The 21066-nt window shown below is 45.3% G+C and overlaps 1 protein-coding gene across 12 annotated transcripts in view; it reads right to left on the bottom strand.

The window, feature by feature from the left end:
- The window catches only part of MFF (mitochondrial fission factor), a 30422-nt gene extending 10240 nt beyond the window's left edge, over window positions 1-20182 (bottom strand). For 4 of the 12 annotated variants that reach the window (XM_075529950.1, XM_075529949.1, XM_075529948.1 and 1 more), the window contains exons 1-6: window positions 20025-20182; window positions 17281-17392; window positions 16280-16457; window positions 15106-15326; window positions 14349-14518; window positions 6656-6744 (exon numbers count right to left, since the gene is read on the bottom strand). In XM_075529950.1, coding sequence (XP_075386065.1) covers window positions 6656-6744; window positions 14349-14518; window positions 15106-15326; window positions 16280-16317 — 518 coding nt within the window. In that variant the 5' untranslated portion in view covers window positions 16318-16457; window positions 17281-17392; window positions 20025-20182. Of the gene's footprint in view, window positions 1-3580; window positions 3656-6655; window positions 6745-14348; window positions 14519-15105; window positions 15327-16279; window positions 16458-17280; window positions 17393-20024 lie in introns of all 12 variants that reach the window. The other 8 variants (XM_075529947.1, XM_075529941.1, XM_075529940.1 and 5 more) reach the window with 5 other exon arrangements.
- Window positions 20183-21066: the final 884 nt, after the last annotated feature.

The raw sequence follows: 21066 nt of genomic DNA on the forward strand, positions 1-21066 counted from the left end.
TAGTGGGAAGGTGAGCTATTGCCATCTATTAATATTTCCAGAAATTGAAAGAAAGAAAACAATTCGTCTTCCCAAGGTTGTGAATAACTTGGAGTGTCTTGAACATTCTGAGTAGATGCGTCAAATCTTGATCGGTGAGAAAATGATTTGTTGAGGCTGATTCATCAGACAGCTCAGGCTGACAGTGTCAAGATCAAGATAAACTCCAACAACGCTGTGGACTCAGGCTTGTTATCTGTCCAGAGCCTGGGGTTTCTTCTGGGGATATGTATGAGGGTGCTTCAAAAGTTCATCAAAAAATGGAATGAAAACAGATTTTTCCCCAACACCTTCCTGAAGCCCCTTGTATAAACCAACCTATCCAGTGACCGTGATACCTGGAAAACCCACGTTGGGCATTCTATAGAGACCCTCCAGATGTAGCCTACATGCCTCATGCTCAGATTTCTCTTTAGGCAGCACCAGGAAACCAGACCGAAAGCTAGTTAGAAAAGGGTTACCAGACGAAGGGATCAAAGGGGTCAGTTTTCTCAGCGATTTCCTCTACCCATAACGGAGGGATGGGAATAACGTGGTGATCAGAGGACTGGAGAGACGACTGTAGTAGATTAAGACGGTAAGTCTGACTTGAATGGTTAAAATCTTGTCACCTGATTTCCCTTTTACTTCATTTTGTGCTTGTTCTGGTTTTTAATATTTACTGTGTTTTTTTCATATTAGCTGTTGTGTTTTGTCATTATGGGTAAATTTCTTGACTCACTACGTCTTTTTCTGTTTTTTTGGCATATGAAACCCAGGATGGATCCATCTATGGAGATAATAGCTAGAACATGGGTTCTGGGGCGCACAGCAGGGGAGGTGGGGGAGAGGGTAAGGAGGAGCTGATATCGAGGAGTACAAGGAAGAAGAAAATGTTTTGAAACTGATTTGTGGTAGTGATTGCATAATACTGATTGATATGATTGAACTATGGAATGGTATGATGTCTGGGTTAGGTGCTAATAAATAAAATGGTTTGAAAAAAAGCACCAGTTTTGCATCACTGTCAATAGAGAACCCATCTTCCAGCTCTTCTTGATGGCGCTGCCAGCCTACTTGGCTAAAAGGGCAGAAGCAAGTTTTAAAAGACTAACCAATGCAAATTCTGCTGATAGGGAGTTTTTGTCTTTAAATTTTGGGGTTTAACTGGAAGTCATTGCTTATCAGTCAGTTTCAGTATATGAACTGGCTACATAGTGACATGTTAAAGTAGAGCAATAATGTCCATGAATATAATCTAAGTCCAGGGAAAGAGCGGGATGGATTTTTGTCCATTACAAGTTTGTCAGAAAAAGGACGTGGGTATCCTCCTGGAAAGAAATTATTTTTCCTAGAAACATCTAATAAGAAATTGCTCACTTAATTTCTAAAAAAAACTAAGCATTTCCTGTTCATGCACAGGCATTAGAAAGTATTCAGGCCTAACCTAACTTTAGAGTCCCAGAGAATTCTGAAGACGGAAGGTTGGGCTCTTGAACGGGTTATAAGACTTCTCCAAGTTCTAAGATTCTGCAATCACATAAAATTAAGTTTTCAAAACAAAAAGCAAAAACCTGAAAAGATCCTCAACTATAACTTAATAAAACTAATGATTCACAAAAGCCATTTTTCATCAATAAATATTAAAGCTATTTATCTTATCAAAGACTAACCTATAACATACTTGAATTTCTGATAACCCCTTGAAAGAAATGAAAGTTTTCAAAGATAAGTCTAACCTTTAACTTTTCAATCACTAACCCGATGGAGCTTCATCACATTAAAAGCAGAAGAGGTAGAGGAGGTTTTAAACGGCTGACCACTTCTGAGTGCCGAGGGGGCTTCAAAACATTCATGGAAAAACAGAGTTGGAAATATGGAATGCTCCACGAATATTCTGAAGGTTCCTCGTATGAACAACCCTTATTGTTAGTGTCAATTTCCATCTGCACATAAATTCATTTGCTAAGTCAGAAGATGACTAATATAATCCCAATTAAGAACATAAAAATAGTCTAGCAATAAAAAAGAAAAAAGATTTAAGCTATCTTGGAAGACTTTTTCACAAACAACAAGTTGAACTTGGACATCAGTCTGTCGCTGGCATCGAGTGGGCAGGGCGGCAGAGTCAAGTGCCTGCCTGCCTGTCCACCCACTCAGCTTAGACTCAGTGGCTGGATTTCTGTGTTTTTTTTTTAAACAGGTAAACAATGGCAAAGTAAGCATATTCTATAAGAGAGATATTCAGAAGATTAAACAACTGTTAACGATTAGTATTTAATAAAAATGCATGTTGATAATAAATCACTCTTTAGTTAAGTGTTATAAACCAGCAAATTCTCAACGTTGCCTTTCTTCTCTTTGACAGAAAAGGTGAGACGCAGTTGAGGAGACTCAGCGGCCGGTGTTTAGCACGCTGCGTCATCAGTTAGCAGCCCCCCACGGTCTCCCACAGGCTCGTGACACGAGGGCTTGGGAAGGAACACTGGCCGACACCAGCAGGGGCATGCCGAGTCAGCCGTATGCGCACCGGGTTCTTTATGGGAAGCGGAGTCCCAGCCAAGTACCTCTTTCCCAAGTGCTTTTCAAAGGAACATTGTTTCTCAAACTGTGAGGTGCTAGCCTGTGTCTCTCTTCCCACTAAAAAAACCCCAGGAAGGCGTAAAAGAAAAAAATATGGCCAATGAAGCAAAGCTCGGATTATGTCTCTGACATTTTAAATAAGGAAACCTTTCACTTTGCCGCCACTAGTCCAGGCCCCTACCTAGCAGCCCAAGAGATAAACTGCGGGCCGGCAGCATAGCTTCTCCTGTTGCCACACTCACCTGCATTTCCTGTGCTGTGCGGTGGGGTGGAGCCCTGGATGGGGACATCAGCCATGCCCACACATGGAGAGTTTGGAAAAAAGGATCACAAAAAACTTGTTCCGGTATAATTTTAACTTAAAAAAAATAATTTTTAAAACATGTCAAATGACAAACCATACTTAAGGTTTCAGTCTCCTTCTGGGTCAAAGTGAGATTTTGAAAATAGAGTGTGCTGAAATCAGAAAAATGGGATCCCTGAGCCAACCACCAAAGGGGCCCGGACAACAGGGAAGAGAACCTCTGCTTTGTCTCCATGCTGCTGTTACCCCGTCCAGTGAAGGTCCACCCTCCAGGACAGGTGGAACTGCCCCTGTGGGTTTCCCGGAACACTGTTAACGGTTTAAGGGAGTAGAAAGCCCCTCCTTTCTTTCGAGGAGTGGCTGGCGGTTTTGAACTGCTGACCTTGTGAGCAGCAGCCCAGCTTGTTAACTACTACACTACCAAGGGTCCTTACTTTTTTGTTAAGAAACCCCAAGTAATACAAAGCGTCCTTTGTGGATCGAAGCTATTCTTTTCCTTAACCAACGCACATGGCTGACAGTTTGAGAACACATGAAACAGAGGTAGGAAAAGCCAAATGGTAAAGGGTGTTGGGGTACTAAATGCCAATTACGCGGTGAGATGGATTAGTACAACATAAGCCTGCAACATTAAAACACTCCTACTTGTGAAAAGCAGGTCAGATGAAATCTTACGTGTACTCCGGTGCAGAAATCGGTGCCTGGAACCTTGACAGTTTATTTCTTGGGGCAGAATCTGATCTGTGCCACCTTAAATAATAATTATGCTTCTTTTACATATTTGACTTTTATATCACAACAAAATAACTAGAAATGATTCTACTGGTCAGAAAGCATTCCTGAGCCAATACATACCCACACCACACTGCTTACCGTGGAGTCCTTCTGACTCTCAGAGCCTGGAGGACAGAGTAGAACTGCCCAAAGGGTCTCCAGGACTACACGTCTCTATGGGAGCAGACTGCCATCTCCTTCACCCAAGGAGGGAGGGGCTGGTGGGTTCCCACCTCGTGATGCGCAGCAGAACACTTAACCACTGTGCCACCAGGACGCCTTGGTGCCTGCCAATCGTTGACAACAACGCACCCTATTGCCTCTTGAAAGTTAGTGGAGAGAACAGAGGTAAGTGCTCCTGCTCTAAGACCTTGCGCACGACCATTCTTACAGCCAAGGAATAAAAGACATCGGGGAGGGCAGAGGGCAGGCAGAGAGAGGCCCATGCACAGCCATCGGGAATCCAGCTCAGGTTACAAGGGAAGACTGAGGCAGGGAAGGTAGCAGAGTACCGGTACTTCAGCAACTAAAATGGGGCCATACCATATTAATGTGTTCTACCTAACCATAGTAACAACACCAAAAGCAGAATACATGCTCACCAGATAAAATTCATAATGAAGTTAAAATAGTCAATGTTAAATTTAAAAGATGAATTCAATGAGAAACTAAAATTAACCAAGGCAAACTTCATCACGAGTAAAAACAAAACCTGGAGTAATTTAGCATGTCACCGTGAACCTGCACAGTCGAACAGTCACGTGACTCTCACTACCAAAAAAGGCTTTAAAATCCCCAAGTGAACGAAAGATGAGCTTTCCAGTCTACTGACCATTTAGAGCATGTCCGAGAGACAAGAATGACACACACAAGTCAAGTGTCAGCTGGCACGAGTCATTACCTTTTCTGCTATGGGAGGCAGGTGGGTGATTGGGTTAACTGCAAACACACCTGTCAGGAACCCATCTGCCCCAGCACTGGCTTCTAGACACCTACCTGAGAGCGGCCCCTATTCTTAGCTGTTAAGAACAATACGACCTGCAAAAGCCAGAACCAAAGCAAGGCAGAGACCTGTCAGAGGAAGCAAATGCCAGTATTTTCCAAACTCTGAAACAGGCCATAGAAAAATGGCCACCTGCACCTTGTCAAGGATGGGGAGCTTGGGAGACTTTGAAGGGCAGGGCACCCTGCTGTGTTTGGGCTCTCACATGTGTACGCTGTACTTTTTAAGGTAAAAGTGGGAGTGACACTACATTAAGCCAACTCTATTTTTTGTTTCATGAACGTGAAATGTCTAAATCATACAGGACATAAACAATTAAGCCACATCTTTTCAATTAAAATTCTGTAAGAAACAGTTGCTGCCTTTAAAAGACTATACATAAGAAATGCATAAAGCCACTTAAGTGATTAAGGGGCCTGGTGACACAGAGGGGTCGGCATTGCACTGCTAACTGCAAGGTGGGTGGTTGAAACCCACCAGCTGCTTGGTAGGAGAATAATGAGGCTGTCTACCGTTATAAAGATTTACAGTCTCAGAAGCAGTTTGACTTTGTCCTGTAGGGTCACTATGAGTTGGGGACTAATGTGTCAGCAGTTGGTTTAGCTATGAAGTATGTGGCCTTTCCATCATATCTATATTTGGAAAGTTCTAGAGAAATGAACTAGGCAGGTCTGCTGACATCCCTGGTTAACTTCAGGGGGATGTATCATTAGTCACATAGAATTTGTATTATTCATGGTTGCATCTTTCAGGTTAAGTCTTCTCTGAAAGAGAGGATGATTCATTTGAACTGTATCCTCCTAGAGAACCCTTCAGACTAAGTGTAACTACTTTAGGAGAGATTTCAAGGCTCTTGAGAAAAGTTCAATGTCTTCTTTGTATCTAACATAAGGAAACAGAGTTTCTGTAAGACAGAGCATTTACAATGAAGTTAGAAATTCAGTGGCTGATTGACACACCATGAAACTTGTTCATAAAACTTCTTTGAAAGAATAAAAGATATGAAGATGTTTTTCACTGAGATAGTAAAGGTTCTCTTCCCCTCACAAGCCCTGTTCTTTAGTCAGGTCCAAGTGAGAATTTACCACTGCACAATACTGATGTGTAATGGTCTAGTTGTGATGTTCACACATTTAAATTCTCTGCTTTTAACTACATCTGAAAGCTCCAAGTTTGGCATCACATGATTTGCAAGAAACTCATGAAAAATGACGGAAAAACTAGTAAAAAAAGATATCAATTTTCGCAGACACTCTAAAACCACCTATTTAAAAAGACCAGTCACCATAGGTGTGTGATGTAAAATGCTATTGCTTTTCAAGGGACATTTTACTTGTAAAACTCTAATTTTAATAAAACAACAAGCAGTATTGGCGTCATCTAAAACACTATAGGACTGGCTTTTAATCAGGGTATAATAACACACATGAAAAAGAAAGGCTTGTTGTCTTACACACAACACATTCTGATGTCTTTGAGAAAATGAAAGAGATCTATTACTTCAATGAATCCATATTCCTGGGGTGGGGATCGGGATCTATTTTCCTAGGCTCTGTTATTTATCAGGACTCATGAAGAGCAGGGCTTGAATTCTATGACTAAGTGACTGCTTGAAAATGTAAACATTCTAGCCCATGTTTTCCTCATGGCATCCCAGGAATGTTTACATACATGCTAGAAGAGCATATTTTGAGGTTGGATGCAGCTGAGCACTTAAACATTTATGGATTTGTTGCAAGTATACCTTGGAAGTGATTCTAAAAACAAGCAAATTGTACACAGAGAGGAAGATAAAGTATTTTCACAATTAACGAATGGCCAGCTACTAAGACGACAGAAAGTACTATAAAAATGTACAACCAGTGGGGTGCAAAACAGATGTGCAACGCTGCTGGAGCTATCTGGAGGGCCAGCGAGAAACACCGCAAAAGGAGCAAACAAGGCAGGGCCCAGGGCTGAGAGGCTGTACTCACATGGAATCGTTCCTCATTAGCTGTCCATTCTGGCGGACAGCATTCTCACTCATAGAGCGCTCTCTCTTTAGCCTGCCAACCGTCCGCATCTGTTCGGGCACACAGAAAGGGAAGGGGAAGAGAAAAGCACTCGTAGGAGCTTCGTCGTGGCTCTGCTTCCCAACAACCTTCATCAGAGGCTGCTCGGAAAATGGGCGCAGCATGTAGCCAAGAATTGCAACCAACAGAGCTGGGCTCAAGCCGCGACTTTCCATGCAAATCACTCCAAGACGTTCACATACCGACAGCAGAGCCACCTTGCTTGGAACAATGATCAGACTATCATTTCCAGCACACCTCTATATTATTTCTAAGAACACATGTACAGTCTTCAGAGTCACATGAATGGTAGGAATAGGATGTATTTGAATTGCACATGAGTGCTCTTGGCTTGTGAGGTTAAGACAAACCAGATTTGGTCAGCTATTCTGGAATCTTCCTGGCTTCGCAGCCTTGGCATCCCAGACTGGAGCACATACAGGATCCCCCAGCCCTCCTGCTCCTTTTTGGCCTCCCCACCTTCGGCTTAGCCGGGGTAGCCTGGGACTGCTGGAGGACTGAGGCAACGAGCCTCCAAGCTGGGTCAGAACCAAGCAGCCCGTAGCTGCGTTCTTTCCTGGGAGAAGCCCATGTGGAAACAGGGGAAGGCTGGGTGCAGGTGTACCGAGCTAAGGCCCCAGACCATGGCAGGGATCCACTACCCCATCAGAGGGTCTGCTCCTGATGGTACCCTTCCCCCACCCACACCGGCTGGTGTTCTAGTGTGGAAACGAGCTCTCACCAGGGAGCCCGTGAAAGTCCTGATTCAGAGTCCCTCAGTCAAAGAAAGGGCTGGTGTCCTTATGCATCACTAAGCTGGGGCTGGCCAGTCACCCAGCAGTAGATAACCCACCGCTGCCATTCCCATTTGATTAGGAAGTGCTTTTTTTAAAACTACGAAGAAATAGTTCTGATAACTTCATGCCAGAAAAACAACAATAACATTTACTGTAAATGGCAACTACTCTGTGAATCCAGTACACTCTAACAGGAATTTTAAAATGTAGTTTTCTTTTATTGTTATTTTTTTAAAACAGACGTTTCTTGGTTTATAAAGTTATCATCAAAGCAGAATTAAGCCAGTGTCTCATGCCATAGAAACGTAGTCAGTCATGTAGTACGTAATTTCAGAGCATGGTTTACATTTCACTGGGAACCAATCTTCTAAATGAGAAAATATATAATTTCTAAAAACAGAAAAGGAGTTGATTCCGAGTCCACAACAAGAAAGATTCAAAATGAAACCCGAGCAACCCAAATCCTCAACAAGGGAAGTCCGTGAGCAGGACGAGGACGGCGCCTTCCTACTTCTGCCCGACAGCTCTCCCACAGCTGGATGTGGGCGGGGAGCTGCTCCTCCATCAGAACCACTCCTGCTTTATGCCGCCAGCACCAGGATTAAGCAGGATAGGAAGGATCGGGTCTGTGTCCTCCACAGAGCCGGCAACCAGATGATGCGCAGTCTACTAGGCTTTTCCCCACTTCAGATTGGACTCTATTTGTATAGGGCCAACTTGCATAGTGTCATAGCCAAGAACATCCTGGGAGCGGGGAACTCACAAACCCAACTCAATGCCATCCAGTTGATGGAGACTCACCCAACCCTACAGGACACGACAGAATTGCCCCCATGGGTTTCAGACACTAACTCTTCACAGAAGTAGAATGCCCCACCTAAAAGCGGCTGGTGGTTTTAAACTGCTGACCTTGCAGTTAGCAGCTCAACAAGTGACCACTACACCACTAGAGCAACTGCCTGGGAACTGGGCAGCATGGACGTCTGTGAAAGGGCTTCAGAAAGTCGGTGGACTAATCCTGTTATCCTTCCATTCCATTTCTCCATGAAGTTTCGAAAGTTGCCTCCTATGTATCAAGTTTATGACTGGCATTCTGGAGAAAGAAATGACTGAGAGCATCCAGAATACGCTTATACTCCAAGCACTATATGCTTGCGCAGATTCCTGGGGGGAGGAGCATCCACTGGGTCTACTTGTGTGTCGATCTACTCCGCTGACCCGGCCAAGCCGTCCTCTCCTGGTAAACCTCGCTCGGGTATCTTAGCATTCCTTCGTCCTCATCCTTGTTTTAATAGTTCAGTGGCACTCAACACAGTAGGACCTTCTTCCTATCTAGATCCAGACATGTCTATCACCCCAATAGGAGATCCTATATTCGTGAAGAAATCATTCCCAATTCCCCGCACCCCCGAGCCCCTGGCACCAGCAATCAGTGTCCTGTCTATAAATGTGTGCTAGTACAGTTCCTATAAATGGGCTCATATGCTATGTGGTCCTCTTTGTCTAGCTTCTGTCACTTAGCACAATGTTTTCAAGGCTCACCCATGCTTTAGCACAGGTCAGGTTGAATGATATTCATGTCCTAGAGTCACCTTCCATATTTTGGTAGCGATTCGGCATACCGAAGAGGGTGTGTATATACCATATTTTGCCTCTCCATCAGTCAACAGACATCTGGGTTGTTTCCACCTCTGGGCTACTGGCAGCAGTGTTCATGTCGCGATTTGGCTCTTGCTACTGGCAGCTAGTCAGTAAGAGATGAGAAATGCTGCCCAGTATCTCACACCACTCCAGGACAGTCCCCAACAAAGAATGTCAAGAGTGCTGAGGCTGCTGGAGGAGGGGGATGATGCCACGGGAACCTGGTTCCCGGCATCTCACTGGATTGATTCTGAGCAGCACCCAGGGCCCAGCTGCCTCCCTCGTTCAGACCATCTCCTCAGAGGTGCTGGAACGCTGCTTCCTCCCCATCTTTCCCGGCTCCTCGCTCAGCTCCTCTCCACTTCTGCAGGACTCAGCTTTCCTTTCCCAGAGCAGCTAGTAGTCATCAGCAAGCACCTTGGTGCCTTTTGACCAAGCAATCACCCACAGTTAGTTCACCAAGCAAGCTTCCTGAGCGTTCTAACGGGCACTGATAAGCATGCTGCCCAGGTCCCTCAGTAGATTCCTACATGCCAAGAAAAAGGCATCTCCAGCACTGGAAGCTGCCCGCCCTCATTTCTCCTTGGAGACAATAGCGGGAGAACTGCCAGAGGCCAGGCAGTGAGACGACGGATGAAAAGCTAGGTCTGCACGCTGCCAGGGATTAGCCTCACGCTGCTGTGCTAGAAGTCCAGCAGCTACAGAAAACGGTGCCCAGCCGTTAGCCTGCTCCTGAGTCAACGGCGGAGGCAGGTCAACTTATGCGTCCACTCCACTGGGTTTAGGTGGGTAGGGATATTAATGGAGACAGTGGTGCTCACAATGTCAGTTACCTAGTGAGGCCAATAACAGCAATCCTTCCGTGAGGCTCGACGGGAAGGCTGAATCAGCTCTGGAGCAAAGTCCCCGTCCCTGCCTTCAGCCGAACTTTATATGGTACAGTATCTTTCTTTTCCCACCTCCGCTTCTTTCACTTACTTGCTTAAATCTTTTTTATATTGACGAGACTAACTTAAAACACACCTTGCACGATCTCATTTACGTACAAAGACAATCCATTCCCACTGGGATTGTCACCATCAACAGAGAAGGTATGATTTCCAAGACATTTGAGGGGGTACCCCCCAAAACCAGAATTTTTTTTCAAAGCTATGTATTCAAATATTTTTACAAAGCAACTCTATCACCTTCAGAGTACTCTCCATTACACTTAACACATTTGTAAAATCTGCGATTCCATTCTTGGAAACATTTTTCAAACCCATCTATTTGGATGGCTGATAGCGCCTCCCTCGCTTTTGTCCTCACCTCTCTATGTCATCAAATTACTGTCCATTCATGTCCCTCTGCATTCACAGAAACAAAAAGAAGTTGCCCGGAGCAAAGTCAGGTGAGTAAGGTGTGTGGGGAAGAGAGGCATGCCCTTTTTGGCAAAACCTGGCACAATGAGATGGCTACATGAGCAAGTGTATTGTCATGGTGGCAAAAGCAGTGTCCCTTCTGCCACAGATCAGACTTCTGTCACACACCATTACGAGATCTTTCACAACCTCTAAACAGAAAGTGTGATTAACAGTTTGACGTAGTGGAATGAACTCCAAATGCACTATCCCCCATTATATCCAAAAAACAAAAACAAATGAGAATCGTCTTGATCTTTGATTTCACTTGATGAACTTTTTTTTGGGCAAGGTGACAATGCGTCTTCCATTGGCTTGACTGGTGTTTGCTTTCGGGGTATAAAGAATAGCACCATGTCTGTTTGTCTGTTTACCAGTAATGACCTTGGAGAAAAATGTTGGGGGCATTTCAGAGTTGTTCTTTCAGAGCACAGGCATGTTTCCACGGCTCTTTTCCCTGGTCAGTCAGAACCCATGGAACAAACTTTGCAGCGTCCTTTCTCATTCCTAAATCTTCCGTTACAATTTGCTGAACTGAGCTCAGATAACGTCCCCATCTCTTCAATGGTCTGTCATTAGTCTTTGAGCACAAGTGCACAGATTTTGTCATCATTTTCGTCTGTTTGGGAAGCTGACACACGTCCAGGACGAGGTTTGTCATCAATCGACATTTCACCTTTTTTGAAACAAGAAAATTCATACACTTGAGTTTTTCCAATAGCTCTATCCTTGTAAGCAGTGTTCAACATCACAACAGTTTCTTGGACATTTTTCGCAAGCAAGAAATTTTCCCAGCCACATGTTGTACTCTTAAGTCGGCCATCACACAAAACGAGGTGCAAGCATAGCTGCTCTCACAGAGAAATTCACTGTGACCAGAGAACCTTCCCAGGTGACTAACCTCACTGGTGGACTAGCTCAGAGCAAGTTTGCTGATGCTTGCCTAGTGGGAAAAACGTGTACTATAAAAGTTCCGCCCAGCAGAGCTTCCCCGCCCCCGTTTTTTGGGGGTGGTGGTACCCCCTTTTATTTGGGGGGAGACTGACGGGAGCATATATGATTCAATCCACAGCAAGTAGCTTACTGGAAGCAACCTTTTAACAAGTAGGGGAAATGGGAAAAAGAGCTCTCTTTGCTCTAATCACCACCCTGTCTTTAAAAAACCCAAACCAAACTCACAGCCAGAGGGGATTACAACTCACAGCAACCCCACGACAGGTGAGAATGCCCTAGTGGGTTTTCCTGAGACTGGTATCTCTTTATGGGAGTAGAAAGCCTCAACTTTCTCCAGAGGAGCACCTGGTGGTTTCAAACTGTCTACCATGCGGTTAGCAGCCCTTTTTATAAACAATCATTTTACTGGGGGCTCATCACAATCCATACATCCATCCATTGTGTCAAGCACATTTGTACATTTGTTGCCATCATCATTCTCAAAACCTTTGCTTTCTACTTGAGCCCTTAACAGCTCATTTTCCCCCTCCCTCATGAACCCTTCATAATTCATAAATTACTATTTTGTCATATCTTACCACTGTCCGACGTCTCCCTTCACCCACTTTTCTGTTGTCCATTCCCCAGGGAGGAGGTTAGATGTAGATTCTTGTAATCGGTTCCCCTTTCTATCCCACTTTCCCTCCACCCTCCCGGTATCACTGTCACCACTGGTCCTGAGGGGGTCAGCTGTCCTGGATTTACTGTTTCCAGTTCCTATTTGTACCAGTGTACATCCTCTGGTCTACCCAGATTTGTAAGGTAAAATTGGAATCATGATAGTGGGTGGGGAGGAAGCATTTAAGAACTAGAGGAAACTTATATGTTTCATTGTTGCTACCCTGCACCCTGACTGGCTCATCTCCTCCCCACAACCCTTCAGTAAGGGGGTGTCCAGTTGCCTACCGATGGGCTTTGAGTCTCCACTCTGCACTCACTCTCATTTACAATGATATGAATTTTTGTTCTTTGATGCCTGATACCAGATCCCTTAGATACCTCATGGTCACAAAGGCCGTTGTACTTCTTCTATGTGGGCTCTGTTGCTTCTGAGCTAGATGGCCACTTATTTACCTTCAAGCCTTTAAGACCCCAGATGCTAGATCTTTTGATAGCTGAGCACCATCAGCTTTCTTCACTAAGCACACATTTGTCTTCAGTGATCATGTCGGGAAGGTAGGCACCCACTGATATGATTTTTTTGTTCTTTGATGTCTGGTACCTGGTCCCTTCTATACCTTGTGGTCACACACGCTGGGGTGCTTCTTCCATGTGGGCTTTGATGCTTCTGAGGTAAATGGTTGCTCGTTTATCTTCAAGCCTTTAAGACCCCAGACGCTGTATCTTTTGATAGTCAGGCACCATCAGCTTTCTTCACCACATTTGCTTATGCACACATTTGTCTTCAGTGATATAGTGTCAGGAAGGTGTGCATCATGGAATGCCAATTTAATAGAACGTGTTCTGGCATTGCGCTAGTACTTGAGTGGAGGTCCAATATCCATCTGAGCAGTCAGTCCATTTTATAACAGCTACGCCTCCAGGGTTCCTCCTTTATAACAAAGCCACACACATCAGTTTCACTGACTGCAGAACTTCCCAACTTATTCTGTACTGCTCAATGCATGAAGGACTCTTTCCTTCAAGACTTCTCACAAGAAAATGCTACCCATCAAGTTCCACTTTCCCTGAAATGTAATATCTAAGTTGAAAAAACAAAAACAAATCTTGTTTGGCGTCGTTATAGATAAAAAAAGGAGCCTTGGTGGCATAGTGGTTACAGGGAGAGGTGTGAGCTGCAAGGTCAGCAGTTCAAAACCACCAGAAAGAGAAAGACTGGTCTTCCTACTCCTGTAAACAGTCTTGGAAAATAACAGTGGATGGTTCTACGCTGTCCTACAGGGTCCTGTAAGTCGCCATCAACTCATAGGCAGTAGAGTTTAGTTTTCAGCATAAATCAAAATCCAGTCTTCTGTGTGAAAAGTTTTCATTTCATTCATTACAGATACAATTTATTTTTAGCAGTTCTACTGACAGGTGCCACACAATTCAATAGGGTGAAAACATTAAAAAGTTATGCAATCCCCACCATAATCAATTTCAGAACATTTCATTTTTATACTCATTATTATTAGCACCCCATCTCTCCCCAGACTCTCTGCCAAAACCATAAAAAAACTATTAATCTAGTTACTCTCTATATAGATTTACCTACCTTGGTTTAGAAAATCATACAACCCCCACCTCCTCCTAATAAGAAAATCAAACACATAAAAACTTCAATCCCAAAGAAAACAGAAAATAAAAAAACTAGAACAAAAATGTGTCAAAAGGGAAAACAAATGATATTAAAACTTAACTTAAATCTGCATGCCTTTACTTTCCAATGTACTCTAAGGGGAAGGGTATTTGTATTCCTTGTCAATGGAAGCTTATTCTCCTTGGGGACTCTGCAAATGGATCTTGGGCTTTCAATGTTATCTGTGGACTTCCACAAACTAGGTGCTCAGAATTTAAGCTCTAATACAATTCTCCCCTCTGATCTTGGATTTTGTTATTTACAATCCTTAGATTACTCAGGCTAGTATGCTTCTTCTATGTGGACTTAGTTGACACTTCACTTAGATGGCTACTTGTTTTAAAATAAGCTTTGAAGATGCCAGACATTATTTTTTCTGATAGCAGGGCATATAAAATACAATCTATAGCCTCCTAGTTATTACTCTTTAACTTGTACTTTTTGTTCATGATTTCAAATTCAGGTAAAGTTTAAACTCTACTTACTTCTTCATTTTGAGGCGTTGGTACAGGTCTTTCTAAGTCTAGGAAGTCTAGCGGTCTTTCACTTAGTGTAAGAACACGCGGTGGTGTTTTCAGTGCCAGAGGCTTAAAGGGAGTTGATTGAATAAGGTCAAGATCTGCTGGTCTTGAAAATGGAATGTCTTCATTATTTCCTGAGAGGGTTTCAGAGAGACAGTGATGGCATTAAGATGTTATTGTATAACTGACTTCTTACTTTGGCATGATAGCCCAGCTACTGCCTGAGAACCATTCAATCTAAACTCTCAGCGTAAGAATGCACATTTCACCAACATTTACTAGTATGCTGCTGGAATGATAAATTACACAGAGAGGTTCTCTATGAGTCAGAATAGACTCTATGACAGTGAGCTTGGAGCATTTTTTTTGTTTGGGGAGATATGTTTATATATAAATAATGGTATCCAGAACATCTACAATTTACTCTTAGAATGCAATTAATAACCAACCAACCAAACCCAATTTTATAAGCTGGCAAAAGATTTCAACAGGCATTTCACAAGAAAGATAGACCACTTAAATGGCTCTGATGAAGAAGACTGGCAGAAACAGAACTCTCAAGCATGACTGGTGGGAAAATAACCAGGCAGGTTCTCAATGTGAGCTGTCAGCGCCCATCCACCTGTGGTGTGTTACACATGGGAGGGAGGTGGGGGGTGGGGGTGGGGATAAGGTTGAGCAAAAGTGTCTAAGCGAGCTTTGTAAGCAACGGTGAGAGTACCTGCCACAACAATCCTCTCTGGGACCTGCATTATCACACTAGCATTTGGAGAGCCGTCTTGAAATCCTTGTTCTAGGTCAGAATTCGGCGGTGCTACTTTTAACTTCTCTGGGACCCTCATTCGCTGACTGATACCTTCGGTGTATTCCATCTCATACTGGATGCGACTGATTTCCGCCATCTCAGCAGCAGTGGGGGAAGGAAATGCTGCCCCACTCACCCTGTGGGAGAAAAATGCACAGACGGGGTGACCGGGAGTCCAAACGCCAGCCTCCTCTTTGTAGTGAAGTACAAGACAGTGCCGTCTAGAAAGCACTAAAGTACACTTCTCATTTGCGAGTACGGAATATACACAAAGGGCAAATAAGGCAGAAGAAAATTCTTTCCCTCAACATAATGCCTCCTAACTTATCAGTTGAAATTTTACCTTGAGGATATAGATTAGGAGCAAAGTTTTAGAACTATTTCATATACACAAGTGTGGAGACACAGACAGACAAGACAGACAGAGACAGACTGCAAAAACAAATGTGCATGCTGCTAATAAATGCAAAAAGGCTTGAAATAAATGTTAAAAATTTAAGTCCCCTAATCAATGACTGGCGGGAAAGCTGCTAGGGCTTTATAAAAATGAAAAACCAAACCAAACAAAAAAAAACCCCAAAACAAAAAAGCTGCCCCCATGCGCAAAAATATCAACTCTTTTAATGATGAAAACCAGCTTCTGAAGTGAATCAAGTTAACTCAAAATTTACTTAAAAGGAAGAAAAATAAACTGCCAGCCCTCCCCGAAAAGTACAAAAATATATAACTGTACACTTCTCTTAGCTGATGACCAAGGCCTGACGCCAAGCATTGCGTCTGCATAAACAAATCCTTAACGTATCTGCTCGTCTGAAGGGCCGAATATGTAACATAATTCATTTATCCTTAGTAACATATTCATGTGTGTATTTGCAGAAAGGGGGTCCAACCCCCCCCCCCAAAAAAAAAGCATGGCATGCCTCGGAGGGGGCAGACAGACCAGAGGCATCAAGTAAGCTTCCCTAGCAGAGAAGGGTGCTTGAGCTCAGAGACACGCAGGCTGCTGAGAGCGGAAAGCGCACGGCCAGCCTTTGGCAGCAGCCTGAAAGCCACTGTCACTCAGCCCTCAGCTGAATAAAATGCCACTGACCTTCCTAGTGGGGTGTCACTGCTTGTTCTCTTACTCATGTTAACACAGGAAAGACCCACCTACAAGAGCTAGGACAACACTGCTACCCTGCAGTTCAGTTTACTTTACACAAGACTTCCCCTACAGATCTGAACTCTTTTTGGAGGTGTACATAACAACACGGACACTGCTTTTCCAGCTGAAAAAAAGAAAGAATAAAAATCAGTATTTCAACAAGTCATTTCACAAGACAGCGATGAAGCAAAGTAAATCGCGACTTCAAATTCCTTTTAGCTTCGCACATGGTCTGGGGCGTGATCTGAGAGAGTTGTTTTCAAATCCCCCCTAGCTTCGCTCTTTGGGGCCTCCTCCAGAGCAGGGGCAGGCTGAGGCAGAGCCCAGCAACCTGGGATTTTCCACACAGGATAAAACCAAGCGGCACCAGGTGCTCACACGTGACGTGAAGCCAGGCTAGAAAGACCAACATGCTGCTTCTTTACATGTTGTATTCTGCAGTGAAACAGAAAGCTCATCTTTTTCAAGATGCAGTACAGAGTCATGAAGAGGATTTCAAGGGGGCGGGCATATTTGAGGTAGTCTAACGTTTTGGCATGGAGCGATGACCCCTTCAAAAGGAGATCACTTGGAGAACCAAATTATACTACGTCTTCAAACTAAATGTGCAGCAAAAGGTTTGAGGTGCACAGCAATGGTAAAAGTCTCTCCTGCAGGCAATCTAAATGCTTCGCTCCTTGTGGTTAAGTCATGGCTGGAGTGCTTACACTCCACATCAGAGACAGCTGAGGACTTCCCCGAGATGCTGCCCAAAATCCTCAGCAGCTGCTGAAGACTGCTAAGCCCCAGCAACTAACTGGGGGTTGAAGACTGCTAACTCGCTGCTTTGATTACTTACTAAAATGTTAGGAACTTTCAAATTTACCAAACCATGAATTGTAAGGATTCGGCATGCAGATGGTTTCAAGACTAAGAAAGAGGCAAGAGAGAAAATGACTCTTACTTACAAATGGGTAACTACTACAGCCTGCTACTTGGCACTATCTGCTTCTGGGCTTCATAGTAAATCCTTTAACTTGCTTCAAAGGGCATGTGTTGGATTTAGAGCCACTTGGTTCCCTGGGGAAGAAAAACAGGGGCTAAATGAGAGACTGGATGCTGCCACTATTAGGGGGGCAATGTGGGGGGGTCTCCAAGTGATGAGAGCCGAGACACAGTCTATCAGGACCTCCTACTGTGATCCTTTGCAGTGTGGTTGGCAAGGGTAGTAGGGCACCATCTAGTTCCCCTGAGCTTACACTCATGAAGGCTGAGGCTCATGTAGTGCATTAGCCCTGCAGGCTAATGGGTTCATTTCTTTGAATCTCTCTCCCCACCCCATCCTCCACCTAGCTTGGGACAGAGAGATCAATAGCTGTAACTTACTTATTTAGAGTCACTCACAGCTTTAAGACCCTAGTGGCTACTCACCAAATCAGGATGTATAACAGTGGTTCTCAACCTGTGGGTCATGACCCCTGGGGGGGATGGGGGTGCAACGACCCTTTCACAGGGGTCACCGGATTCTTAACAGTAAGAAAATTACAGTCATGAAGTGGCAACGAAAATAATTTTATGGTTGGGGGGCCACCACATGAGGAACTGTATTAAAGGGTCACAGCATGAGGAAGGTTGAGGACCACTGATGTATAAGCATTGTCTTTGTTGACTGTTATGCCAATTGATGTTGGTGGCCCCTCAAGAGATGATTCTGAGCCCCGAAGCACAACACATTCTCCCACGATATTTGGTTATGTCTAACAAGTTTCCACTACGCCCTAAATCAGTGGGGAATACTTCCCACTCAGGGGGTGGGCTTGAAATAATCCAGAAGTACAGCAAAGCAGGAATTGAAACTATCCTGGCTTATTGGCTATCGTACAAAAGTTTTTGATTATCAGGTGAGGCAGTGAGTAATTTTTTTCCTGAAAGGGGGTCGTAGGTCAATTAAGTTTGGGAATTATGTCCTAAATAAGTGTATTTCAAAAGAGCATTTTGCTTTACTATCTAATGTCACTTACATCCTTACAAAAACAAGCTCAAACCAGAACACTCTCATCCATATGCCACCTAAAGTCAACTCAGATCCCCAAAACAGACTAATGCAGGGTTCAGGCCCCACGCTAATTGTTCAAGAACCTGGGAAGGCTCTTAGACTCTAGGCCTAGGGCGTTCAACAATTAGGTTGGGTCAAACTGCCAGTGGGTGCAAACATTATCTGTTAATTTTCCACTTACCAAAAAACACCCTCCAGTTTTTTAACATATATGGTGTGGTCTTAGTTCAAGGTTTTTATGTACATGAAGGGTGCTTAAAAAAAATGGAAAAACTCCATCATCTCTGAATTCAAGCTTACGACTTTTCTGAAGCCCCCTCATGGAAACCATTCGTTTAAGTTCTTTCCCAAAAAGTCCTACGGGGAACAAAAGGGGCTAGGAGACAGGGGAAAACGTTCTTTTTAAGAAATGTGTCTGCAAACTCAAAATATAAACCAGCACAGGTTTTCATAATAAGCTTCCGATTCCGCACATTACAATACCCGGAGGCAGGAGAGCCGTTCTCTTAAAAAACCAACCAACCGCAAAGGAAAAGGAACCGAGGCCGCCTCACCAGACCGGAAGTGGAAGAACTCACAACTTCCTTCGGGAAAGACCCGCAAAATCAACCCACAAGCTTTGAAAACCCAAACGCTCTCAAATTCTCCCAATTTCAAGACCGGAGAAATGTCCACTCAGTGCGATGAATATCTTTCCAAACCCGGTTTTCCGAAGGGTTCTTCCCTCTGGGAATCTCATTAGCCAGCTAAAGTGACAAAAAGTAAATGTTTGGGTGGTTTCGGGCTTTTTGCATCGGAGAGAGGGGGACCGCTTAGTCTCATTCACTTAGTCTCTCCTGCGACTCTTAAGGACCCCAGAGGGCAGGCTCGAACTGCCCCAGGGCGTGTCTACAGAAAGCCTCCTCTTTCTCCCGCAGACGGGTTGTGATTTCGAACTCCTGGCCTTGCAATTAGCACGCCAACGTGCGACCACTAAGACCCCGGGGCTATAGTTGGGTGCAATGGCCCACTGCCTTTTCACGCTCTGCAAGAGCTAGGGCGTCACCGCGCTGGAGAGGTGACCGTCTCCCTAAATGCCTCCGGCTCTAAGATTTGGGGCACGGCCAGGAGTGCTATCTCCATGCAGATCAGGACCAAGGCTGCGCGAAGCGAGTCACGACGTCCCACGGCGCCCCAGCTCCAGGAAGGGCACCCCGGCAGCGAGCGGCGCGGAGGCCGCCGGGCTGGACAGGGACGTGCCGACGACCACCGGGGGCCCACAAGTCGCCCTCTGCCAACACGCATTTTACACAAAGGAGAACCACCGCCACCCCCAACAAATGAAACAAGGCGGTTTTTAACGCCGGTGGGCGTCCGGCTCAAGGTCACCCGCCGCCGGGTGCACGCACCCCGGGCTAGCTGCCTTCCGGGGCGATGTCGGGGCGGCCCCGGGGCAGGGAGGGCGAGGGGCTGGCGCGTCCCCCGACCTCCGCGAGCAGCTCTCTCGCTCGCCTCGAGGACCAAGGAGACGACCGGACCCTGAGGTGGAGGCAAGGCCCGGCTTGAAAGCGACTCCGGGGCCCGGGCCACCGCGGCTGCCTCGGCCGGCCGGCCGGAGAACCCCCGCCACGGCGCTAGGCCCGGCGGCGGCCCGGGAGCGAAGGCGCCAGCACTCACCCCTGGGCCCGCTGGAGGGTCCCCGGCGAGGGCCGCCGCCCGCTGGCTCCCGGGGCGCTCGGGGGGGCGCTCTCGGAGGCCGTTGGCCGAGCGCACGGAGGCGCCGGGGCGAAGCACCGGCCGGAGCGGCCCTCAGCGGGCCGAGAGAGACTCGAGAACGGCCGGGGCTGGCCCCTTCCAGCAGCCGTAGTTCAGGCCGGGGTTGGGTCATGTGATGCGGGAAGGGGCGGGCTGACGCCTGCGCAGAGGAGTCGGGCAAGGAGAGGGTGCGAGGCAGACATCTTTGTTAAGGGCACAGAAAGTCAATTGCAGTCAACAGTCAACACTTCTGCTACAGTTCTTTCTTTCTTGGTGCCTGTTTAGGTTTTAGGAGGCATTCATTAGACCCTCTTATTTACATAACAAGTCTTTGTATGCATTTAAAATAACCTTTTCTTTTTTCTTTTGTTAGGCCCATCAGCTTTCATCAGAAGAGGTCTAAGATCAGGTAACAGGCATCAGAAAGCCGGAAACAAATCATCATATTGTTGCGAACGAGGGAAGTTAGAATAGAGCCCCCCAAACCCATCTGTAGACAATTGGACATCTCACAGAACAGTCACAAGAAAGGGATGAGTTCGCTAGGGTGCAGCATAGCGCCAAGGAAACACACAGTATTCCTCTGGTTCCTTGAGGCATCCTCACTCCCAAGATCATGACCCCAACCGGACCTTCCAAACCGGGCTAGATCGGAGCATGTAAACTGGTGCAAACAAGAGCTCTCAATACATGGAATCCAGGACAGATAAACCCCTCAGGAACAGAAATGGGAGTAGCGATACCAAGAGGGTGTGGGGGGGGGGGTTGAAAAAGGGGAACTGATAGCGTTTATCGACATATAACACACATGCACCCCCCTAAAGGGAAAGAACAACGGAAACATGGGTGAAGGGGGACAGCAGTCCGTATATGAAAATAATAATAACTTGTAATTTATCAAGGGTTCACAAAGATGGGGGAAGGAGGGAAAAAAGAGCTGATACCAAGGGTTCAAACAGAAAAT

The sequence above is a fragment of the Tenrec ecaudatus genome, chromosome 13 (genome assembly GCF_050624435.1).
Source record: "Tenrec ecaudatus isolate mTenEca1 chromosome 13, mTenEca1.hap1, whole genome shotgun sequence".
Lineage (NCBI taxonomy): Eukaryota > Metazoa > Chordata > Mammalia > Afrosoricida > Tenrecidae > Tenrec > Tenrec ecaudatus.